At 25.7% G+C, this 26,507-nt stretch overlaps 3 protein-coding genes across 5 annotated transcripts in view; all 3 read right to left on the bottom strand.

Annotated features, from left to right (window-relative positions):
* Positions 1–1,677: 1,677 nt before the first annotated feature.
* On the bottom strand, positions 1,678–5,556 carry LOC145829855 (cytochrome P450 7A1-like). Its single transcript, XM_082937729.1, has 8 exons — positions 5,391–5,556; positions 4,927–5,069; positions 4,583–4,694; positions 4,327–4,497; positions 3,593–3,752; positions 2,747–2,852; positions 2,405–2,590; positions 1,678–2,035 (listed from the first exon to the last, which is right to left on the bottom strand). Exons 2-8 carry the CDS (start codon positions 5,037–5,039, stop codon positions 1,846–1,848), a joined length of 1,038 nt encoding a protein of 345 aa, XP_082793855.1. The 5' UTR covers positions 5,040–5,069; positions 5,391–5,556; the 3' UTR covers positions 1,678–1,845.
* Positions 5,557–9,344: 3,788 nt separating this feature from the next.
* Positions 9,345–10,430, bottom strand: LOC145828543 (NADH-cytochrome b5 reductase 2-like). The gene has a single exon (XM_082936299.1). The coding sequence runs from the start codon at positions 10,428–10,430 to the stop codon at positions 9,345–9,347; it is 1,086 nt and encodes a 361-aa protein (XP_082792425.1).
* A 6,163-nt stretch (positions 10,431–16,593) lies between these two features.
* Positions 16,594–26,507, bottom strand: part of LOC145849927 (serine/threonine-protein phosphatase 4 regulatory subunit 4-like) — a 30,087-nt gene continuing 20,173 nt past the window's right edge. For 2 of the 3 annotated variants that reach the window (XM_082955045.1, XM_082955043.1), the window contains 10 exons: positions 25,298–25,456; positions 24,713–24,913; positions 23,831–23,936; positions 22,099–22,273; positions 21,542–21,692; positions 19,033–19,130; positions 17,846–17,952; positions 17,510–17,546; positions 17,358–17,435; positions 16,594–16,872 (listed from right to left, as the gene is read on the bottom strand). In XM_082955045.1, coding sequence (XP_082811171.1) covers positions 16,809–16,872; positions 17,358–17,435; positions 17,510–17,546; positions 17,846–17,952; positions 19,033–19,130; positions 21,542–21,692; positions 22,099–22,273; positions 23,831–23,936; positions 24,713–24,913; positions 25,298–25,456 — 1,176 coding nt within the window. In that variant the 3' untranslated portion in view covers positions 16,594–16,808. Of the gene's footprint in view, positions 17,213–17,357; positions 17,436–17,509; positions 17,547–17,845; positions 17,953–19,032; positions 19,131–21,541; positions 21,693–22,098; positions 22,274–23,830; positions 23,937–24,712; positions 24,914–25,297; positions 25,457–26,507 lie in introns of all 3 variants that reach the window. The other variant, XM_082955044.1, reaches the window with a different exon arrangement.

The following is a 26,507-nucleotide window of genomic DNA, read 5'->3' on the forward strand; positions in this document are numbered from 1 at the left end:
AAAGCTTGTTTATGAAAGTAGTTATTTAAATCTTAGATAGTACTTTTAAATTTTAATAAAAAACACATGTATTTCATTTTTTTATGCAAATATTTTTATTTTTATTAACCTTTAGTACGTTTTTTAATAAGTAAAACATAAAATATACAAATATTTGATTTAAAATTTTCTAAATTAACTATTTGCTACTTTAGTACTGTACAACAAGATAAGTTTTTTTGTTTTGCTGTTCATACTTTTATCATAATAACTTGACTAGCAAAAAAACACTACGAATGTTTTGACCTAAAAATAGTTTTTAAAATATTTTTTTTTTAATAAAAATAAATTATCTCCTAGTCATAAACTTAAATTTATCAAAAAATAAAGAGTTCAAAAAGATTAACGATACAATTTCAGCTGTAATTTTGAATTTTCACTAATTCAATTAAGAGTTTATTAAGTTTTATAATTTCAAAATTTACACATCAACTTTTCCTTAAAATAATGATATAATTTTTGATTAAAATATGTAAATTAAACGATTTCGAAACATACTTTATCACATTCTCCTTTAAACAATAAATAAAAAAAACTAAAAACTATTACTTTAGAAGCTAACTGCTGATGTAAAGAAACTTGTTCTTCTAATGTATATTTTTGTAAATTAAAAACTAAATCTTATTCCTCTATTAGTTTTATTTTTATAAGCGGTTTAAAAAAAATTAACAGTGTGTATTTAAAATGTAAATTGTCACTAATTTAAAATTATAGCATTTTAAAAATTCCTAATCAAAGTTTAGGCTTAATAAATAACGCTTCTTGTTTTAAATATTTAAAATTAAAATACTTTTATACATAGTACTTATTATTTTAAGTTTTAAGTTGAAAAATATATTATCAAGTTAGTTTGTAATATTTAAATTAGTTTAGCTTAACCTGGTATTAAAAATGCTTTATCTTAAAGAAAAAAAATTATTGGTTTTAAATACTCATTTTTAATGTTAAAAAACATTCAATAAAATGTTTTGGTGAAAATTAAAACTTGTTTAAACTGCTTTCGTTTTATACCTTACAGTATTTTTGAATTAAGAAAAATTTAACCAGCAATTTTGTTAAAACTTTACTAGAGATTTTTAAACCTTTTTAAAAATTTTAAATAAAATTGAAATAAAATTGTAAAAAAGATTTAAGAAATCTAGAATAATAAATACTTAACAAAAATTTTATAACGTTACAACAAAATTGACATAGATTAGATATCAGTTTATGTTGAAGTTTAAATCCTAAAATGAAATGTAGTCAAGCTTGCTGTATTTGTTTTAAAAGTACGGTTTTTTACAGAACAAAAAACTTTAATAAAATTAACAGTCAAAAGGAGTAATAAAAATTTTATAAATAACACACTTTTTCTTATTTGTTAAAGTTCAAGTTATAAACTAAGTCTTTGAATGAAAAGTAAAAACCTTGGTCTATAAAAATAAGTATAAGTTAAATTTTTGAAGCTAGTGTTTCCAAACAAAGTTAATATGTGCATAGAAGTTTAAATAGAATATAGGTTTTTTAAATAACAATAGTTTATTGAACATGATAAAGAAATTAAAGCCAAAAAAATTATTAAAGGAACTGATGTATTAAAAAACCAAGTAAATTAATTATAAACACGTATATTGTTATTAATATAGCTTTAAAATGCTGTTTCAAGACGATTCATGACTGAAATTTATTGTATTTTACTAGTAAGTGAAAAGAATGTATAGTTGAAAACTTAAATGTGCTTGTATTTCCTTTATAACCTACTGTGCACAGCTTTTTACACTGTTGGCACCAGTGATTTGAAAAGTAAAAACTATGGAAACAGTTGTATTATTTTTCCGATTTCTTACGATAGCGTATAATAGGATCTTTATTTGGAGTCAAAGCTCCTAACATAAACCGGTCTTCCTTCGGATAAATTTCTTTTGGAGGCGTGACGATTTGAAAATCTATCTTTGTAATAAAAAGAATTATTGCCTGTTTAAGCTCAGTCATTGCCCAGAATCTTCCCGGACATTTACTAAAAATAATAAAAATAGTCTAAAATATGATTCGTAAACTTCTAAGATTTAAAAAAAGCTTAAAACAAACGTTTTTGAGCACTTTAAATGTTTAGAGTTTTTAAACAACATTTCACACTGATTATGCAGACAAATTTTAAATATTTACTTAGTTGTGGTTAAGCTTAAGTTTACCGACAAATACTTAAAGATTTTTATAAAGTACAAAACAAGTATGAGTTAGTCATAAGCAAGTAACAATCATAAAAAAGCTTTTGATATGGAAGTTCAAAAATAGCTGATTTGAGTAAACAAGATGGTTATAAGATTAGAACTAGTATTAATTACTAAAAACTTATGTATAATAAATATTTATCTTATCAATTAACCTCTGGCCAATACCAAATGGTTGTAAATATTGCCGAATTTTTTTACTTCCCTTATAAAAAGTAGTTTTTTCGGTTCCATTTTTGTTCAAAAAGCGGTCATACTGAAAATCTTCGAGCTGTTGATAAATTTCTTTGTCAAAATGTAGCATTTTGTATGCTATCATTAGAAAATCATCTTTGCGTAGTCTGAAAATTAGAAAATATCTAAATTTTGTACTAAGTTCATGTAGCTTCTTAAAACTTTCCGAATCAACTTATTTATTTATAAAAATTTTTAGGCAGTGAATAAATGACTAAATACAAAAATAAGTAAAAAATATTTTTGTAAGCTTATAAACTAACCTTTTAGTCTGACCAGTAGATGAAATTTTAATACTAATAGATTCCAGAGCTAGCCTTGGAGACATTGAACTTACCGTTAATCTCATTGTTTCGTTACATATACTATCTGAAATTTAAACCAATCAAAAAGTAAAAACATAAAAAATCTATAAACACTTTTCAAAAATCATATAAATTTTATAACAGATATAACGTAATGAGGCATTTATTCATTCTGATCAATTCGATCAAAACCGGTCGGAAAAATAAAACAACAGTTTTTGTTTGAAATACTTTATTAGACAAACAACGTTTCGCTGCAAAACTAAAAGGAACAACTCTACATAACGTTATAATTTTCTTCATAGTTGTTATTATTTGTTTTAAAATTACAAATAGTTCATAAAGTTTGTGTGTATATTAGAAGTCGCATAATTTTTATAAATAAAGGACCTGATTAGAATGTTAATTGTTTTGCTGACCGTAGTATTTATGTTAATGTAGATTGTTTAGTTTCGCATTCAACTTCAAAGTTGTAAAATTATAACTTAAAAACACTAATAAACAAAAACAGCGTGTTTTTAAAACTAAGGAAAAATGTTTTCATTTCTCTCGAATTTTTGTAAATACTTTAATTTAAAACAGTTCGCAGTCAAGGAATTTCTACTACAAGCCAGGTCCAGCCTGCTAGCCGTAGCTTTCCAACTTCTGGTGTACATTTTTTTAATAATATGTTGTTTAAAAAACATATTGAATAGGTTTTATAGACTTTTACAACAAGATTAATATACTTTGTTTTAGGTTTTAATATAAATTTTAGATACTCTTAGTGAGCTTAAGTTCAACTCTTACAAACGTTTGACCAACTTAAAACAGTCATTTCTTTTAGTTCTTCTTTTGTAAAATTTAAATCAGTTTTGTTATGTTTGTTTACAATGTTTTCTATTTCTTGTTTTGCACTTTTCAAAGCATTGTCGTGTGAAATTGTGTAGAAAATAGACCAAAATACTGTTGAATTTGTATTAGCCTGAAATATTTTAGTGTCATTTAAATTTTTTTAACTAATTATATTTAATTAGATAGTAAATCGAAATTACTTTATAAGGACTTACTAAATTACTAAAGTGTAGTCCTATGAATAGCTTACCATTTAAGTAATGTATAATTTTTGAACATTTTTTACATAATTGCTTGTATAGTATACAAAAAACATGTAAAACTAAATATTTTAATGGTCAATTTTTACTTTTTTAGTGTAATATTATGTAAGTATACAAAAAAGTTTCCTTCACACTAGATTAATAAATGTTTATTGAGCTTAACTTACAAAACTTATGATCTATTTTTACTATTAGTAGATGTCCTAATACTTGTGCTTACTAAAATAGCTTTTTGGATAAGTTATGATAGTAGGTAAAAATTACTTGCCATTGTTTATTAAAAAAACTCAAACAATAACTACTTATGAAATTTAAGAGCTTAGCTTTGACTTAGCATTTTTGTAAATAAGCTATAGTAACATAAAAAGCTTAATTTATTTACTAACTGTTACCTTCGTTAAGTAATTTAAATAATAAATTATTTAATAAGAAAATGCTTACAACTGCAGCCCACAAAAGAGCAAATATGTCCTTGCTTGCATCTATATCACTACCTCCGTCACTTGTCCTGTTTCTGATTGTTTCTTCGACGAACTGTGCAGTTTCAACCCTTTTGTTTATTTTTTCTAATTTCAAAAAATTCCAACAACGATCTCTGGCACCTAAGAATCCCTAAAACAAAATTATCATTCAAATGAAAATAAACTGTGCTCCTACGAAAAATAGAACTTTAAAATAATGTTTAATAAAAAAGAACTTTGCACGTTGAGCTTGGGTAGCCTCTAGCAAGAAAAGGAAAATATTCATCAATAAGCTGAAAATCTTTCATTAAACTCTTTTTACTACTTTTATCGTCTGATGTACCAAATCTTGAAAAAATTTAGATAAAAAAAAACAGTTTTATTTATTTTTGATTAATAGATAATTAGTGGTAACTAAGTTTGTATTGTAATTTGTAATCAATGTCCATCTACATATACTTAAAAAATAAAAGTTCTAGAAGTCATTTAACTTTTTTTCTTAAGTTTTTTCTTAGTTTTCTATCAAATATTTTATCTTGTTGTACTAAATAACAATACAATAAAAAGTAAAAAATCTTACAAAATATCAACTTCAGAAAAAAACATTATTTTGTATAATATTTTAAACAGGCCTTCTTCCTTCCAATCATATGAAACTTCTCTTTCTATTGTTCTTTTTAAGGTTTTCATCATTTTTTGTTGTAACTCTTCTAATTTTACTCCCTGTTTAAAAAGTTTGTGCTATTTCATTGTTTAATCAAAAAGGCATTTTGATTGAAAAAATAAGTTAAAAAAATATCAACTAGTTTAATTACGCGAATTTCGTATTAAATATATCATTTTGTTTTTTATAATAGTTAAACTTTAAGAAGACAAACATAAAACTGCTTTTTTAAAGTAAATATTCTAAATAAACTATTAAATATAATAGAAACTATTATAAATTAAAATCTCTTCATACAAAATATGTCGGATTTAATAACAAATGTAATTTAAAACTTAAACTCTATCAATTAGCAATGTAAGCTAATATTTCTATTAAACCTGCAAATACTTAATCAATATATTATGATTTGATGTTGACCCATGGTTTGATTGGCGAGCAACATCAAATATGTTTCTAATTGGAACGCTAGTAAATTCCCGAAATGATAATTTAGTTCGCTCCTTGGCTATTGCCGGATAGCTAAATGGATCGATTAAAAAGTGATAGTATCTACCTCCTAAGAAAGATACTTTAGGAAGTTAAAACTGTATAGTATTTGAGAAATTACAAGAATGTATTAAGCTGATTTTTATCTAAGAGCTTTCATAAACAAAACTAAAACTTTAAAGTAAAATTAAATTTTCAAACTAGCCCATGTACAATGTGAAAATTTCTCCATACTTTTCTTGACATTTCTTTAAAAATTCGTAAGAGTTTCGTTTAAACTCAAACCAAGATCCTTAAAAAATAGTTATTAGATTTAAATTAGTTCTTTGTGCATTTAAAGAAAAAGTCTTAATCGAATAAAAAATAAAGTTTTCTCTAGATTTTTGTTTTATGTTTATCAAAGTTTTACTAAAAATAGTGACGTTTTTTCACATAATTCTGATAATATCGACATTAGTTTTATTATTAAAGTTTATTGAAAGACAAAAAAAAAAGACGCTTAAAACATTTAGTCCTAGGACCTAGTGAACGAAGAACATTTTAGTTATCAAGGCGCACACCACGGATAACTTTTAAGGTCTTGTCCAGAACAGATTTAAAACTTTTGTAGTACTACTAATATCTATCTTATACTTTTATAGTATATTATGTAAGATTTTTTTTTGCAGAACATTAAAAACAATACAATGTTTCACTCCTTTAGTAATCTATAAAAGGTTTTCAGTTAATAAAAAAGTCTGAAAAGTTAAATAGATAAAGGGAAGGGCTTATAAATCAAAACTAATAATTGAAAAAGAACAAACAAAACATGTACAGTGTATGTATCATAGTTATGAAAAAAATCGAACTCAAATGAAGAACTGCTGTATTTTACAATGTACAACAGTCCTACATGTGAGTTCGGTTTGTTATTATTACATTTTAATCACTATAACACATACAAATGTAAAACACTTTTAAACAGCTAATCTAAGTATAACTGACAGCTAAAACTCAAGACACAATGACAAAGTTTTTTTTTACTTTATTCTTAGTCATGTTAAGTTTTATAAAGCCTAACTAAGAATTAATATTTGATATTTTACCTTAACCATCAATACAGCAATAGTAACCATTTTATATACTTGAAAAATGTACCTAATAACCCAAATAAAGTTTTTAAGAAATCTTAAACATTATATTTTAAGCCCTAAGGTTTTTAATTTTTTGTATATTCTAAATTTTTATACACTTTTTTTTTTTTTTTTTATATAGGTATACGACTCGATAACCAAAAGGTTTTTTCGTGCACCAGGTCCTAGAACCGAATATTTTGAGCGCTCTTTTTTATTGTTCAATAAAAAATATATATTCTTTATTAATTAATTTTGATTTACAATACCTTCCATTTATTTGTTTAAACAATTTTTTCAAATTTATTTAAAAATTGAAGATCTCCTATAGATTAATGAAGGAGTGAAACATTTTTATTGTTTTTAACAATCTGCAAAAACAATATGTAATTCGTTTATTATATGTACTGTACATTAGCTGAGAACTTTTTGTTGTTAAATTTAAAATAATTTACAGTATATTATGTAAGAGTAATTTAGTTTTGTAATGAAAAACATACCTACGAAAGGAATTAGATAAGGCACAATAGGAGGCTCATCTTTTCTAGCTCTTCTTTTAAGTAGAATAGAACACATAAATATTGTTAGTAATAATAATAAAATACTTCCAATACAAGTTGTATTTATAATCATTTTTATTGAAACCTTGTTTTAAAAATTATCTATTGCAGTTTGATTTATTTTATAAACGCGAAAGTTAAAATAAAAATTCGTAAATTTTGTAATAAGAATGTAAAACTTAGAAACAAAAATACTACAACTATTTTAAAACTATTACCATAAATATAAACTAATGTACACATGATTTTAATACCACTATGGTTAACTAACAAAACTTTAAAACGTGTAAAATAGAAGAAAACAAATGTTATAGACAAGTAAAATCAAATAAATAAGTTGTGGTAAAAAACAGTTTTTTAGAACTTTCTGTCGATGCACTTTTAAGTAAAGCGATAAAAATTTAAACTTTAAGAAAAATTTATTTAAAAGTTTGAATATAATAAGTGAATCAAAGCAAAACAACAAAGCATTTTTTTTTAAATTTGTTTGAAGCTTATGCGTTCTTCTAATGAAATAAAACCTTATTTGTTACCGAAAAGTTTTTTAGAGATAATTATCTGAAAAAGGCAACACTCCTAACGTTTTTTCCTTAATGTTACTTTATTTTTTGCACTTTTCTCTATTGTTCTCAACACTTAAAATTTTCTAATAGCTTTAAATTGCTTTTAGTATGTTAAAAAACAAATAATCAACAATTACTATTTAAGTATAACAATTTCAGTTACATATTTAAAATTTAAAAGTGCATATCTTTTAGATACTTCTGCTTTATCAATAAAATTTTTTTGTATTACGTTAAAACCTTAATGTAAATTAGGCTTAATAAAAAGCTTTAACTCAACGTAGATCAACTAACTAGAACCAGTTTGCAATCTTTCGATTAAATAACACCAAGTTTTGAAATTGTACTAGATTGTCTTTTTAAAGCTGATTATAGGTTATCGAAACACTTTCAATTTTATGCTGTAAACAACATGAAATGACATTTTAAGTGACCTCTAATTTTGTCACGATTTCAGTTACTAATGGAGTGACGTTTAACAAAACACAATAGAAAAAGTGTTTAGTTGAGTTTATAAGTTACTGTTGAGCCTTTTAATGTAATGACAAATGTAAACGTCATTCTGTTTTAAAAAATACTTTTCAAACTAAAATAACCTTACGGTTTGAAACTTTAATTAAATTTAAACTACCTTGATATCTTAATTGTAAGTACTACCTGTAAATTATTATATTAAACTTGGTTTTCTCAATAAGCTTTTTGCTGCAGTTCAACGAAATAAAAGAAAAAGCGTTTGCTTTGAAAATATTTGTGTATGTTGTTACTGAAATACTTTAGTATACTTCTGGTAAAATATACTTAATATAAATTAAGTTTTTAAATTAAGCATAACTTTGAACTAAAAGTATTAAAAATATCTTTTTTTGTTAAACATAATTAAAGACATAAACATTCAGTTAGATCAAAATCTATAATTTACTAAGATTTGAAATAGACGTGGACAATGGACATAAATCTTTAGCTTATCATGGTAGCGAACAGTTGGCTGAAATGCCTAATTCGTTAAAGCCCAAGGCCATCTTGAAAGTTTGATCTGATAGATACTATACTTAAAACACAACTAGATAAACTAGAAATTGGTTGCATAAGGTTATTATTTTCTTATGTTTTAGGATTATACTTATAACTACTTTATTTTTTAGGAAAGTCTTTACTGAGTATGTTGCCTTTGGGCTGTAATGACATTGGTTCAGATTTTAGTAAATACTTTTAAACTTGTTTCGTATGTTACATATATTTTTTTTTAATAAATTATTAAACAACAAAATAAAGATGTCAAAACCATAGGGTGTTATTAATTCATAAATTCGTTTTTTAAATGTTAACAACTCTTTTTCATTCTGTTAAAAGTTTGTTATAGAAATTGTTGTACTTATTCATTATATTTTCGTAGTCAGTGCTAGTATAAAAAGTTTGTATATAGTTTAAAGTTTAACAAAAAATATAATTTTAAAACACTTTTTTTAAGTAATGGAACAATAAAAATTTCAAATATGGCTTACAGAATTTACAGAGTAAGCTCTACTTACTACTGTTCTATGAAGATATTTTAAGAAGTAGCTATAAAAAGGTGCATAAAAAACAACATCTAAGTGAACAAGGTGTAATAATTACGACGAGCAAAGGGCAAGAACCCTGTTTTCAGTGTACCCGACGTGACTCAGCAGGTCCATCGAATGGTTGATGAAGCCCGTGGGACCGCTGACCATGACGAAACTGTCCAGCGACGGCTCCGGCAGGTACTTTTGGATCATCTCGCAGCTGACCCTGCCCACCCCCTGACACCAGTCCTCCTCCACCGGCTCCAGGTCCACGCACATGTACAACTGGAACTTGCCCGGGTTCGACTTGGACAACCGCTCGAGGTACTGGCGCTCGATGATGTCCAGGTTGGACTTGTTGGCAAAGACCAGCGACAACCTTGGCGAGTCCTGGCCCTCTGTCTCGCAGTAGCGGATCAGTCTCAGGAAAGGGGTAATCCCCGCTCCGCCCGCCACCAGCCCGATCTCTTTGGCGCGCTTTGCAAAGGTGATCTTGTGGGTTTGAGAGAAAACGTTCAGCCTACCGCGGCCCGTGTACTCCCACAGGTGCCCGGACGGTCCCTGCGCGTCGATGCAATCCCCGATTTTCATGTTGTCAAGAAACTGGGTCATCTGGCCGCCCGGCATACCCTTAGACGGATCGTCCACGTAAATCTTGACGATTATCTCCAGCCGGCCGATTTCGTGGTCGAGGTTGATAGGGATGTACTGGCGGGAGACGCACGAGCACTCGGTCACCGCCACCAACACCACCTCGCGGCCAATCGGCACGCCGAGACGGTGGTAGGGGGAGGGGAGGTCGAAGATGAAGCGGCGCGTGTCGTAGGTCACCGGATGCTTTTCGGCCAGGGTCAGGGTGACGACGTTGTCGCATCCCTGGAAGGCGACCGGCGAGCACAGCGTTTTTCCGTCCTTGTCGTACAAACAGTTGGCCACAAGGTCTTTTTCTTGGGGACATCCCCAGCAAAAACGCTTGAACACGTAGACAGCGGCAGTTGCCAGAGTAACAGTGGGGATGACGTAGCAGATGAGGAACTTGTGAGGCTCGTTTTCGACGTCTAGTGCAAGAACCCTCAGTCCGGGTCTGTGGGGGGAATTGAGGTGGCTCAGGTCCTTCATGCAGTCCGGGACGTAAGTCCTGCTCATAATTGTCATTTTGCTTTTTTTTTGAATCCGGTTGTGTTTGTATTTGAACTTAAATTATCTTTTTACGCTTTTCTTGGATTGAATATTTATTTTTTTTGTTATTAGTTTTTTTTAAAAAGTGAACTGCTTCAACTTTATGTTGTCTAGCAACTAGTATCAAACAAAACTCTTAAAACATTTTTGTTGCTATATCTTATAATCCAGAGGTCGGCACAACCGGCAAAACCTTTTATAATTAGCGGGCCAATTTTCTTAAAACAAGTTGCTCCCGGGCTGCACTGTTTAAAAGAAAGTCTTCCCTTAGCCGCATTTATTAATGAAGTTGTACTAATTAATACTTAATTTTAAATCAAGTATGTGATTACATAATCAATAATAATGCACTAGTGATTAATAACTATTTAATACCCAACTGCAAGTTTTACCCTCAGAAAATCTTTTGTTATTCTTTAAAAAAAATATATTCTTAGGTGAATCAAAACCCTTGGGCCGCAGTTTGCCGAACCCTGCACTAACCCTAACGTAAGTCATAGTGATAAACTTTTGCATATTTTTTTATGTTTTAAAATACTTAAAAATAATGCTCATAGTTTATTTCATAGTATAATTTTAAATTTTTAGTCTGTAATTCATCTAGTCTTGGTTATAGCAAACACAAAATATTTTTACACAAAAATAGGGATTTTAATAGTTTTTGTTACAATTTTTCAAAAAAAGTTAGTAAAATACGTCATATAAAAGTTTTAAAGTTGTTAACTAGCAAAAGTTTTTTAGATAAATTTTAAAAAAAGTTTCGGTTGTATTCAAACCTTGTTGTTTATATTATTTATATTTCGTTTATATGTTTTTAAACAATCATGGTCAATAACAAAAGCGGGAATATAATGTTCGAGGAAAGTGTTTGCATTCAAATAGGGAAGAATAATAGTGATTCAACCAAATATTGTACAGTTTACCAGAGTTGCAACGCCTCAATGGTGATAAAACTGTTCCAAATTGTAAGCTACTGTTTTAATTAAGTCTTTTCTGAATTAATTTCAGAGCTAAAAATGTTTAATATAATTGCTGTGCAATCATTAATTTTTAGTAAAACTAATTTTACAATACTTCATGTATTGAAAGACCATTTCAAGTAAAAAATAGTTAATTTTTTATCCATTTAAGAAATGAGACTCTGATATGACGACTGCTTTAAACATAACGAACAAATTAAAAAGCAGTATACAATATTACAATAAAGTGTTACTTGATTATTATTTTTACTCTTTTGAAAGAGTGATGACTTGTGTGAGTTTTATAAGATAGAGATTTTTCAACAAACATTAGTGAGTTAAATAATACTTTGATCAAATTTTAAAACTTTTTAATGCTTAATTATTGTCACTAAATTAATGCTATGTAAACTAACAAGGTGATATTTTAATACAAGTATTGTTTTAAGTTTCTATTTTAGTTCTGTAACATAGTGTTATGTATATTAATTATATTATTATGTGTTTAAAATCAGTACATTAGCATCTGTCCTGGACAAGACGTTAAAAGGTATCTGTGGTGTGCGACTCAATAACCGAAAGGTTTTTTCGTGCACCAGGTTCTAGGACCAAATAGTTTAAGAGTAGTTTTTGTCGTTTGATAAACTATATATATATCAAAACCTAAGATTCGTTACTATATATGTATATATATTTTGTAATCACTAACTTGTATTTTGAAACTTTAGATATTTTGAATAATTACTAATTACTAAAACTTCACTTAAAAAAATATTTTCAATTAAATAGAAGCATTTAAGATTGTTAAGTTTGTTTTACACAATAGTTTGAACTTTTTTTAACAAAAAACTAAAAAAAGTAAAACTGAAAACGAGTAACTTGTTTATTAAAAATAACCAGTTTAGAGACTTGAATTAATTGATGCGTTTAAATAAGTAGTTCTATATATTTTTTGTTTTCAAATGTTTTGTCTATTTTTTTGTTTATATTTTGCGTAATTAGGCCCAAGTTTAGATGCCTGGGTTAAAATCGATAGCACTAAGCAAGATTGATACTTTTTTTATTATTCATTTTAGAAAACAGCATATAATATATATTGAACAATAAAAAAAAAATGTTTTTACATGTTTAGTTTGTAGCAGTTTCAGCTTTAACGATGTACTTTTTCGAGAATTTGGAGACTAAAGAGAAGTTAAGGGAACTTTATTTTATTGAAGTTTCTGTGGCTAGCATCAGTTGCTCAGCAGTTATTTGTTTTGCTTCCCTATTCCAATTATGCAGTGGATGTAGTAAATCATTAAAAACAAAACTGCTTATGTTGAGCATTGTAAGCTAAACTTCATTAATGTTTATACATGTTTAATAATTAGACACAGGTTTTTTTTTATAAAAAATATAGCAGACTGAGTTAATAAGGTTGTGCTTAAGAAACAAAATTAAAAGCAATTGTAAGCTTAAAATATAACTTTTGCTTAATAACTTTGTTAATGCTGATTTTTAAATATTACTAGCTTTAGCTTTTTTAGCATATGTTATTATACCAAAATCTTATTTTACTCTATTTAATAACTTAAATTGATATAGCCGTTACTAAATTTGATCAGTTCAATTTTTAACACAAGTACAAAACTTTGGGCAAGTAAGACAATGTTATTTAAGTTTGCTTCAAAAAGTATTTTTGTTACAAATTATAATTTTCTAACTTTTGGCGAAACAATTACTTCTAAAGATGAATTTTAAAAGTTATTTTAGGCATTCGTTCTAACTACTATACTTAAAAATAAAACTTAAAGGTAAAACTTTTTACAAGGGTTGTAGTTGTATGCCTAAAACAAGTAATGCTTTATCAGAACTATTTTCTGTATACAAGTAGTTAAACATAGTTCTACCTTTTAAGTTAGTTTTATTTTTCTAAATTTTAGAACAATTTAATCAAAAGTTAATGGTGCTAAACTATAAAAAGTATATAAAAATTAAAATTCTTTACTAAAACAAAACTTTTGAGAAAAAATCTAAATAGTTAAGAGATTTTACTAATATAAACCAAAATTTTTAGGAAATATGGTGTTATGCTAGTCTAGCAGGTTGTTATATTGTCGTTTACGTTTTGATGGTTCAGTTCAAAACTTCAGCTACTCTAGTTTTGGTTTGTAAAGCTCAAATAATACTAGCACAAATAAGTATTTGAACTAAAAGTAGTTTAGAAGATAAAAAGTAAGCTTTATCTGTTTATCTTCATTTAAAAAGTTACATATATGTCTGGTTAGTCAAATGTTTTACAGCACCTTCAGTAAACTAGAAAAAAAATTAAATATTTTATCTGTAAAGCCTAATAACTTGTTATTTGTTTATGCTTTTTTTTTTTTTAATTATTTTTAAAGAATATTTTTATTATAAGCAAAAAAAAACGTTCTTTGAATTAATTTATAATTATTTAAAACTTTAAATGCATTTGTTACCTGTAATACTAATAATCGATGTTTAACAATCGAGATAAGTCTATATATTTGCTGTTGTATTATTTCTAAAACCATATATAAGTAAATACTTTTTGTAGTACAGACATTGCTTAGTGTAATTTATACTTTTAAAATAACTGGAGATAGAAGATTTTGATTATTATTTATATTTGTTATAAACGCTTATATTTCAATTTAACTAAATAAAAACAGGTACTCATGATGGCAACAGCAGCAACCTTTATTTTTAGCGTAACTTTTACTGTGGTTATTCAGTATTATGAATTCAAAGGAAGTAGTCCAAGCTCAAACAAAAAGATTTTATAGCTCTTACCTTTTTCGATTTTATTGATAAAACTAGTACCAAACTTTCTACAAAAACGTTACTTGAGATCATGCAAATGAGAGGAATTGTAAAGAAAATGAAATTAACTATTACTTATCAAATAAGCTACATCTTCAATGACAATAAATATGCTTTTTAATATTTAGGACTGAATCTGCTTTAAAACCTTAACCATCTGACTACTTTTAGTTACATAAAACATTTTGCTGTAGTCTTGCTATGACGAAACACTCAACACATCAAATTTGAAGAAAGACAATTAGACAAAGAGAGTGGTCAATCACAAAACTAGATTTTAAGCATATTTTATTTCAAAATAGTTTTAAAAAAATAATTTAAAAAAATATGGTTATTTTCATAGAAAGAAAAGTAAATCAAAACCTTCTAATAAATTTACTACACTTTAAAACTGATTCGAAACGGAGTTGAAAATATAACACATAGCTTGGATAAAGAGCCCTGAAACAGTGCACAAAGATTTAAAGTTTGCGTACTTCAGCCCTGAAAATTTTTACATGTTAATGTCTTCTTTCAAATTCAAATAACTTCAAGGCATCAAAAGAGTTTAAAATTTTTCAAATAAAGTAAAATATATATGTCGTGAATGTATTTGACTCATATATGAATAAAAGAATTACTTTATTAGTTACTCTAGTCTAAATTATACTTTTTTAATAGCTAGTTAAAACTATTTTTTTTCTTCATTAGATTAAGTTACAATATTTTAAACTATAAAAACTTACTTATATAGTTAAATTATAACTTTAAATAAATTTATGCAAAAAAAGTTGCACTTTAGGACTTTTACTTGTCTAAGTTATAAATAGATGTAATAGATAGAAACAGTTTGTTATTTTGTTTTACTTTTATCACCAAATTATGTACATACTTGAAACTATGTTCTAAAATATTTTTTAAGACTTTTTTTTTAAATGCATTTCAGATCACACAAAAAAAATTAATGTTCTAAGTAACAAAAAAGTTTTTCTGAATAAAACAACTAATTTTTTATTATTTGTCAAACTTATTATCATGAATGTAAATATAAGTTTTAAGATGATTAGTAGTGTTTATAGTCGGTAGTATTAAAAGAACATGATTGCTAAGAACTTATTCGTTTTAAACTAGAAAAAAATGATGTAGATAGTTTTTAAAATATAACTAAATAACTAAAAAACTATCGATATTAGTTATGTATAACAAAAATGCAGGCTTAAAACTTAACTATCCTCTAGTTTCTATAGATAAAAACAGCAGAACTGATTTATTCGAAAAATTTATGTTGGTATCAAATCTCTGCTATACAACACTGATTATAATTTTTTTTTTATAAAGTACTTTTAATTTTTATAACAGGGTTGCCAAGGTTAAACTTTTTTTTAAAGGTTTTCAAAATTTTTTCACGTTTTATAAAGGTTTATTTTAAATTCCAAGACTTTTAGTGATTTTTGTTAGAAATTCTGAGTCATTATCAAAATTTCTCAAACTCCTGTTTTTTTTTTAGATTGAATAAACTGACAAGATTTCGAGGTTTTTCCAAGATTCCAGGTTTTCTGGCAACCCTGTTATAAGGTTTTTCAAACAAATGCTTACTTAAACTTAGTTTTAAACGAACATAACATGTATAACCGTAAAATAGAGATATAAATAATAAAAGTTTAAAAACGAGGAAAAATGCAAATAAATCAGCCTGTTTGTTTTACATCGTAATGATTCAGGAAAAAGCTAGACATAATAAAAACTGTAGAAAAGAAAGCTTTTTTAATGACATTAAAACTTTTTTATTTTTTTTTTCTTTCTAGCGAGTGTTATCTGTTTACAAATCTAATAAACGAAAGAAATTTAAGACAATTCAATATATCTAAACTTTTTTGGACTTCAAGGAGATTTGAACCTAAGAACTTAACCATGCTTTTATTTTCTTGATTTCTGTTGAACATTTATGAACCAAAAATAATTAGGTTTATGTTGTCAGAATTTTGTGTGGAGATTAGGTCAAGAAACTTATTCTTGTGTTGTATGTAATAAAAGAATAGCAAGTTAAAATTTTCAACGCCTTATAAAGTTAATAAATAGTTTACTTTATTTACGAAACTTTTATAAGTTGAGATGTAATTTTTTGTACAAAAAGGTTGATAAATTATAAGGTTAAGCAAAAACGTAATACTTCAATAAAAAAAAGTTAATCAAAGCCTTGCTGTATTTGCGCTTGTTTAAACTTGTTCTTAAGTTATTATAAATTTAAATATATAATTTTAACGAATAAGTAAACATAAATTAACTTTATTGACATATAACAAAAAACACAAAAAAGAGTAAATTTATGTAAAACAATATTCATTAAAATATAAACATACATTTATAAAAAGCAGCAGTATTTTATTGAACAAATAATGAATTTTTATAAAATGCTTCTATATTTTGAAAAATGTACCGTTTGAAGAATATTATTAATTTACAACAACAAAATCTAACATTTAAAGCCACTAAACTAAACCAAAATAAAGCTTTAAAATTTGATTACTTTTGCATTAATTAACAATTTATTGCCATTTTGTTAGAAAACTTAAAGAGGTATTTATTTAGATTGTCAAAATAAATGCACTTTTTCTTGCCGGCTGAGCAATTTGAAATCACAGGACGAAAAATCACAGCTATAAAAGAAAAATTTTAGGATAAGTGTTAAAAATTAACTCTTTAACAAATAAGCGCAAAATGTGTTTAGAACATTTTTCTATCTTGTTTTAGGTTAAAGTAAACAAAAAAAACGTATTATTGACTAGTGCCCAAATATATTTTCAACCGAATAAAAAGTAGTTTGCAATTTAAAGCAGCAGTTGCTACAAGTCATGACATATATGATTTTGTCATGACCTTTAGTTTACAATTCTTCATGGTATAAAACTTTTATAGTTTTTGATCTTCACAAAAACTTTTTTTTGTTACTTTTTGTTTCTGTCTTTAGTATTTGATTTCGATTTTGTTGAATTAGATCTAAAGTAGCATATACAGATAAGAATTAAACAATATAAACATATTACATTGTCCTAAAAAATATCAATAAACATTAGTGTAAAAGTATTAATTAAATGTTCTTTATATTATTAAAATTAAAAATTTTAATATTGTTAATACTAACGTGCTAGTTCTCGGAGAATTTATAGTAAATTCTTTTTGTAAAAGTTCTTTTGAAGGCAGTCTTTTATTTATACTTCTCCTAAAACAATAGTAGAAGTTTAATAAATACAAAACTGTTATGCATAAGTTTAACACTGAAACACAAAGACTAACCTATCTTTTGAGTCTAGTATATTTCCTTGGGTTAAACCTGTTATGGAATAGTTTTTAAAGTTTGTAAACTTTTCTAATTTAATGCAGCTTTTTTTATTTTTTAGCTTAAATATTAAAGAACTGGTCAGCAATCGTAGCTCCTAAAGTTTTTTATTATTTTCAATAACTTTAAAAAAAACTAAGAGTTTATCTGTGAAACGAAATTGAAAAATAACTTGAATAAATTATTCAGTCATTGTTTAAACATAAAAACATTTTACGTTTTAGTTTTTATGCTAAAATTTATTGACTGACATGTTAATACAATAAACATTTTTAAACAAAAACATTAAAAACCTTTACTAGTAGTACCAGTCGCACTATTTCGTTTCTTTAATTTGTATCCGTTGCTTTCTTTATTAAGTCTCATTGATGCTAAACTCGAAGATTGCTTTTCTATTTTTCTGTTTAAAAAAGCTATTAGAATATTATAGAGCTAATGTAAAAAAAAGGAAGTGAAAAATATCTAATGTTTTTACGTATAACAAAAAAGTTTAGTATAAGGTTTTAATTTAAGAAAAACTGATTTAACAAGCTCACAGAAGAAAATCGACAATAGCTCTTTACGCAATAGCTCTTTACGTAATAAAATAACCTCATTTGGTAAAACTTATAATGCAGTTTTGTTTTTATTTTGAATAGTAGAATATAGTAACTATTATCTTTAAAATAACAAATCGGTTTTATTTACAGTAAAAAACGTTCAGCTTGTGAGTAATTTAAAAAACATATTATAGTTTTCATTGAATTACATGACGTTTACTTTACATAATTTGATCATCTTACTTAATATAAAAAATACACTATTAGAAATAAAAGCAACTATATTATGTGGAAACGGGTTAAAACTGCACGAGTGCACAAAATTGAACGAAGATACTTTTGCACGAGGGCACAAAACTGCACGAGGGAACAAAATTGCACGAAGACAATTTTGCACCAAGTGTCAATTTTGCACGACAGTAAAAAAAAAACAGAAAAAAAACTAAAAGATAATTTAATTTAAAAAAAAAGTTACTGACCGAGGGTAAGGATTAGGGGTAACAGTGATAGTAAAAACAGAAATAAAAAAATAGATAATAAAAATATTAAAAAAAAAAAAAATATCATAATCAATAACAAAAGCTACCAACTGCAGGTAAGGGTTAGGGGTAACAGTGATAGTAAAAAAAAATTAATAAAAAAATAATAATAACTTACCGACCGAGGATAAGGGATAGGGGTGACAGTGTTAGTATAAAAAAAATAAAAAAATTCAACCCGTGCAAAAACTTCTCCGTGCAAAAGTATCTTCGTGCAATTTTGTGCACTCGTGCAACTTTGTCCCCTCGTGCAATTTTTTTCGCTCGTGCAAAATTGACAGCTACCCATGTTATGTAGTTAGGTACACTTAAAGTCATGCATTAATTTTGTAAAATAACTGCATTTTAGAAGAATTATTTACAGCTATAACTTTAGTTTACACTAAAATAATTAATGCTGACCTCCCATCCTCATCTAATCTTAAGAGTTGCTCTTCTTCTTTCTCTCTTCTCTCGTCTTCTCTGTCCTCCTCTGAAGCATTCATCTTACTCACAGTTCTCTGTGACATCATAGTTTAAATTACAATCATAGATTTAACATTTTTATTAATTTTTGAAGATTGACTTCTGCATATTACTACTGATTTATTTATAGTTAGCCACAAACGTTTGTAGTCCATAAATACAAAAATTAAGGCTAAAATAAACTTTTACTAAAAAACACAAAACAAGCAATGTCAAAGTACAGCAAAAATAAATTGAACAGTTTATGCTAGTATTTATTCAGAGCTAAAATAAAACATCAGACTATCAAGATACAGTTTCAATTTTTTTTTTTTAATTGAAACCAGTAGTGTTTGGTCAGTTATCTCCATACAGATCTTTAACATTCACAATTTCAGAAAAAAAATGAAAGCTAATTTTTTAAGTTAGTTTTTAAACTAAATCCTTTTTTTTTTGGTAATTTTGTATTTATAAAGCGATTCCAAACAAAATTTAGTGTAACTGATTCGTATGAAATGTTAACTGACAGTTCAAAATAGTGTTACCTCACAAGAAAATAAATTAGACTAATATTGATAATTTTTAAGAGTAATTTTTGACAGCAATACTTTTGCAATAAGATAAATAGGTTGTCATTACAATATTTTTGACACTCTATTATTTCCTTTAATTTTGCTTATTCATAAAGTTGTATAACTTCTGCATACTTATTTTATTTTTTATAATATAAAAAAACAGATTATTTTAAAGTATCTAATAAATGAAGCTTTTTTATAAATTTTATGTTAGTTAGAGTTTTAAGTTGACGTATATACATTTGCACTTTAGTAACTGCTTTTGTTGGCTAGTTTTTTTTTTCAGTAATATAAAACTAGTATATAGCTTAATTTAAAATAATTATTTTCAGGCCAAATATTTGGTATGACGTACATTTCAAATTATTTTATTAAATTTGAAAGTTGTTTAATCTTTATCAAAACTAATACCGATGTAAGTAATTGGTCAACCATAGAAATATTTATTAATAAATAGTAAAGTCTCTAGTATGAAAAATATATTTATTATTTATAAGCATTATTACACTATTTATAAAACTATAGTCTATAAAGGAAAAAACAAACTACAATAACGCTTGCAGTGTTAAAGTAAGTTAAACTTTAGCAGCCCAAAAATATTTTACTAAACACATTAATGAATAATAAAGTTGACTATTCTCATGAATAAATTAGAAAATTACTTAAAGTATACTTCAGTTTTTACAATGTTTCATTTTTTGCTTTATAGTAAAATAAGGCTTATATAGTATTAAAAAAACACCTTAATCACACCTATAATAAAACGCAACAAAGGTCATTGTTTCCAATATAAACAAAATAAAGTTTCGACTTAAGCAACTTGACATGCTCTTATGATTAGAACATTTCAGCGCAAAACGATACTATAACTACATCATAGTTTATACTTTTAACATTTTTGTATTTTAGAATTAAATTTAAAACTGTTAACTTTTGTAAAGCATGGTCAAAAGAATAGTTATAGAAGTGTTTATTTTGGTTAACTTTCAAAAAATTAATTTAATAATCTATTTTATACAGATTTAGTATTAAAATAAGTTAGGTGAATAAAGTTAAAGTGATTTTCAAAAGTTAAATCTAAAACTTAAATTTTATAAAAAGTTACTAAAATAAACTGTTTAAATAAAGTATAACTGTATTAAAATAAGATCTTAAAAGTATAAGAAAATATTTTCTAATAAATATTGTTGAAAAAAAAAGTTACATAAAAACATTATACTTTTAGTATCTTAGAATTTAGACTGTTTAAAAAGATATATTTCAAAAAAAGTAGTGCCTTATACACTTTAGCAAACTATTACAATGCTATTAATAACATAGTCTTAACTAAAATTGTCTTAACACTCTCAGTATACTTACAAAATTTAACTTAACTTGTTTGAATGAAGGTTTATGAGAGTTTAATACCAAACTAGTTTTTACAAACTCACCAGATTTTATTCAACAAAACAAAATAAAAATGTTCTAGATTTAATAGGTAGTTTTCTTAAACCCTTTATATCGTTAACTCTACAGTATTATGGAACTAAGAACTTGAAAAAATATTTGGAAATATAATTTACTACTAACATCTAATCTTACAAAAGTTAGCTATGTAATTGAGCTAAGTTTCTTTCCTTTTACTTTACCAAATATTTTTTTAGACAACAATATTTCAAAAGTAATAAAGTATTCAGTTTGAAAATGATTTACTTTTGATGAAGATTTAAACTTATTTTGTTCATAAGCTGCATTAAAGTAATAATATTTCATCTCTAGTAGTAAACTCAATTGCAATTTACAGGTGTTTATAAAAAAACCGTAAAGGCAGTAAATAAAGTTTCTTATTTGTAGAATTATGTAAAAGTTGTCAATTAACACCACTTGCAAAAGTAAACAACCAGAAATCAAACCTTGTTTTGTATTCTATCGAGTAACATTATTGTGTTTCTGATTGCTCTGGACACATCTTTATCGGTCTCCATGGATAGAAACTTTCTCACTCCTTGTTCTAATTGAGAATGAAGGTGTCTGTCTGCTGGTAACTGAAGAATGGACTTCATGCTATTGAACAAAAGTTTAACTATATTCAGCTTTATAACTCTATTTTAATTGTTAATACTCTATGTTTAAAAATTAATATGAAAAATCAAAACTTAACTAACATTAGTACTGTGGTACTTTTAATAAATTGTAACTATTCTATAAACAAAAGTGTAGTTTTTAATAAAAATTATACTTATAAACATGAATTGTATATCTTTAGTAACTTTTTACTCTAGGCTAATAAAAAACTAGTTACGCTTTTACAATTGAATTAAATGAATGTAATTTTGAATAACAAAAAAAAGTATAAAAGTTTTATTTTAAGAAATAACTTACTTTACATGTACACAATTTTTAGTAGCTTTAAATAATTTATTACTTGGAAATAGAATAATTAAAGTTATTAGTAATAAAAAAATCTAACCTGGGTAAGAGTTCACATAGACACAATCTCACATTAACACATTTGTCATCAAATAGTGATATAATATGACTATAAAGGTTGTGCTTAAATGCTTTTCTACTGAATACACTCAAATAACTCCAAGCGAATTCGATAAAAAGAAGCCTGTGTCTGTAACTTGGAGACTTTAGCAAATCTGAAACAAAAATTGACACACTTGATAGCTTACCTCGAAAAGCAATTCTAGTAAATGTTTTGTTAAACACATACATCTAACCCAAAAGAAATCTTTTTGTTTTACTTTATGTTTCCTTTAAACATAAAATCAATGAAACAGTTTAAAAAACTTAAAACATTGAAATTTATCGATGTTTTAGTTTATTCAGAAAAAAAAAATTGAAGTCCATAAAAATTATAAATTAATTTATGAGTTTTATACAAAAGAAATTTTAAATTAGTTAAATTATGAAATGTTAACACATTTTAAAAGGTTGTTTTAAAAACTTACAAAAAACTTTTCATTTATGGTTGCTAATTTAGTTATAAATACTAAAAAAATTGAACTTGAAAGCTATTTTTAGGAAACATTAATTGTAAATTCATAGTTTCAAACAAAAAAAAACTCTTTATGAACAATTTTTGAAATCAAGCCGAAACCTACATTCTAATTAAAATAAAACAATTATAAATTATATAGACCAGCTACTAGCCGAAATCGGCTATGCGTTTTGTGCTCAATCAATAGATTCTCCTATCTAAAGATATAATAATAAATTGCAAAAAATCATAAATAAGTATTATCATGGTTGTAGTAATTTTAAACTTCTTGGTCTAATAATGAAAAAAAAAATCGTGTTTATTTAAGTTATATGTTATCACAAATATATCATTAAAATGTTATCATATTGTAAAAATAAAAGTTTAATAAATAAAAGAATTTCGTCAACGACGTATTTAGCTCAACTTTACATGAATACTGTCTAGTTTTATCAACTATACAATTAACTTTAGAAAGTTTGCATCACTCCATTTGAAGAAAAACCACTTCTTGAAATGTATATAAACCTAGTAATAAGATGTATATATTTTGAAATATCTAACCAACACAACCAAAAAAAAATCTTAAAGTTATAAATAAAAAAGTATTTAAAATATATTACATCATGTTTTAAATATGGTTCTACTTTATATCTTTTTTATATAGATAACAAATACGAAAAATAATTAATGACAAATAACCGAAAACTCAAAACATTGATGTTGTAAAATAAATAAAACTTAGGGAGTTTACAGTTCTTATTTAATATTTGCTTAATTATAAGTTATCTAATTATAAGCGTATTTGAAAGTTATGTTTATACAAGGATTTTGGCAAGCTTACATAAAACTTAATAACAAAAGTGTAGGCTAAAAATTTTAACACATTTTAATTCTTGTAAAATATTCCGTGAAAAAACAATAATTTTTATGTTTTTGGATTCAGTAAACAATCATTTCCTAAATAAGAAGCTAAGTAAGAACATTAATAAGGTTTTTTGAATACGATTAAAAAAAATGTCTTATGAAAGCGTTTAAACACAACCATTAACTATTTTAGACCATAATTAATTTACAAAAAGTAATGGTTTACTTTTTTATTGTATTTATCTCAACATAAACTTTTTTTTAATAAGTTAATTTACTATTTTGATAAAACTTAGTTTTTATTGTTTTGTTTTATAGAAAAGTAACCTATATCAATACAAACTGATACCTAAAATAACGAATTCGTAGACTTCTTTTTTATAGTCACTTCGTTTATTGTACTTCAATAAAGTACAAACTGTATCACAACATGCCTTCTTTACTGGTAGATACGGCTGTTAAGCATATAAACGAAGTAAGGAAACCACCAACAAGTTACTTGAAAACAATTCAAAAACGTAGGTTTAACTTTAAAAGTAGTTTCATAGGTAGAAAATAAGCTATTTTGATGCATTATTTATTGTTTACTTATGACTTAATGTTTAAAAAAGTTATTGACTTAAAAAGAGAAGTGTTATAAAATAAAAATAGAACAAAAATAAATAGTTTAAAAAGTCAGATTGGTTGTTTATAAGTTACCAAAATTAACATTTGCAACACTACTTAAGTTATAGTATTCAACATGTTTTCAGTTTACTGTTTAATAAACAATCAATTTGAAGGTATGTAATTTAAAAAACCGTTACAGAAATTTAAAAAAATGTATTATAGGTAAGTTTAATTTGTAATTTTGAGTAAACCGTGATAAAAAAATGTCAAATTTTTTTCTTATAAAACAACGTTAAAAATTGGGACACGTTCAAAATCCACCCGCGATCAAAATCCACCTGGTCAAATTCGTGAACCGTTTACCGACTGAGGTTAAGGGTTAGGGGTAACAGTGATAGTGAAAAAAAAAAAATAACATAAAAAATTAAAAAAAATGTATAAAATAAATTAATAAATAGAGAAAATTAAAAAAAATCGGGTGAATTTTGAACGCAGGTAGATTTTGATCGGTTGGATTTCAAACGCGGGTGGATTTTGATAGTATACCTAAAAGTTCTACATAAACGTAATAGAAGAATAAAATATTAGGCCTAGAAAACTGAACAAATTACTTTAAACTCACATTAGTTTTGCACATATTTAAAAAAGGTGTCAAAAATTTGTAGTAAACATAATCAGAAGTGAATATTTGATGAAGGCACTTCATATTCTTGACAAATTTCATCTGGCACCTCCAAGCAAGACTCCATTTGTTACCGCTTGAACCGTCCAGTCTCGTTTGAAGAGCTACGAGTGCCTGCTGTATATCTGCTATGCCTCCTTGCTGTTGAATTAAAAACATTTCGCGTTTACAAACTAATAAGAGTTAAGCACAATTTAAACTGTGGTTAAATAAGTTATCGTCTAAAAAATAAATTACTTCAACTGTAACTTGATATAAAGTAAGTTATAAACTACTAATATAACAACTGTTTTTATTCTTAGATAGTTATCGATAGGAATAATAGAAAAATTATATATATTTTCAATATAGAAAAATTTAATTATAACAAACTTTCTTTTAGAATAAATATTTTTTTACGTTATAGTGCTATAAGTTTAAACAAAATCCTACCATAGGTAGAAACTAAATAATAATACTAACATATTCACAACAAAATATTTGCATAAGATACACACTAGTAATGATTTTTTAAAGTAAACTTACTACATTATCTGACAGCTTTCCTTTTATGAAAATAAGAACAAGAAGTTTGTCCAAGTTTTCTAATAAAGCGCTTATAATATCAACACTTTCATACTGCCTTAATATTGTATCTAGGTGAGGTTTCAATAAATGACTTTTCTTTCCAAGTATTGCAGCTATCTGTGAGTATTAATTTTTCATTTCAACTTTAAACTGCAAAGTTCTACTAGTATAACTTATTATCAAGTGGTCAATTGTAATAAGCCTGAATAATATATCTTAAATTTATAGTATGTTTAAAAAGAAGAAGGTATGTTGATTCAAATAAAATACTTTAAAATTTTTAAAATAAATATAAAAGTATTGAAAAAACAATACTTGTAGGCATTTTTTTAACAGTATCAACAAATGAACTTTAAAACTTGAGTTTTATACATTTTTAATTTCAAAGAATAACTTTGTATTATAAAAATATTATAAAACTAAACAAATTTGAAAGTAGACTGCAGTTTTTAATGACTTGCAAGTTTATTTAAAAAAAGTAAACAGAAAAAAAAAATTGTAAAAAACAGAGTGCTAATATTCTAAGTATGTTTAAGCTTATATCGTAATCTATTACTTTAACTGATCTTACAAGAACATCATAAAAGTAATCGGTCAAACAGGTTTTCATCTCACATATTATTTAGGTGATCAATAACAAAAGTAGCTTTTTTTTATTTGATTTTGTTCTTAAAGTGACCATAATGCTTTTAATTTTTTGTAATTCTACCAAAAACAAATATTTAAATTAAGCTGCTTTTATATTGTTCGTTTCAAAAAATCTACAAAAGAAATAAAGTATATTTAGGTGTAAATGCAAACAAAAAATGATAATTAATAACTTTTCTTTATAAAAAACTTTAAATTTTAAAAGCCTAAGAAATCGGTTAACCGAAATAGTTTTTAATATACATTTGTTTTTTTTTTAACTTAGCGTTTTATAACTTACTAAAGAAATTACTTTTTTTCTTTACTGACCACCTATTTAAGAAAGAAACACAATAATAATTTGTAAGATTTAAAAGTAAACAACCAATCAACATCGTACTGCTTTTAACAAAATTATTTAAATCTAAGTTGCTTTTTAATTTTTTAAATGAAAGTAAGATAAACAATGAATTATACGTTACAGTTTAACAGTTAATAAAGTTTATCAAATGAAACCAAGCTTGTTTTATAAATTTAAAGA

The sequence above is a fragment of the Thalia democratica genome, chromosome 2, assembly GCF_965202585.1.
Source record: "Thalia democratica chromosome 2, ktThaDemo2.hap1.1, whole genome shotgun sequence".
Taxonomy (NCBI): Eukaryota; Metazoa; Chordata; class Thaliacea; order Salpida; family Salpidae; genus Thalia; species Thalia democratica.

Coding starts and splice junctions, on each gene's coding strand:
- LOC145829855 (XM_082937729.1), bottom strand. CDS start 5,039: ATGATGAAAACCTTAAAAAGAACAATAGAAAGAGAAGTTTCATATGAT. Junction 4,498..4,582: donor ACCCAAGCTCAACGTGCAAA/GTTCTTTTTTAT, acceptor ATTTTGTTTTAG/GGATTCTTAGGTGCCAGAGA. Junction 2,591..2,746: donor TCTACTGGTCAGACTAAAAG/GTTAGTTTATAA, acceptor TCTAATTTTCAG/ACTACGCAAAGATGATTTTC.
- LOC145828543 (XM_082936299.1), bottom strand. CDS start 10,430: ATGACAATTATGAGCAGGACTTACGTCCCGGACTGCATGAAGGACCTG.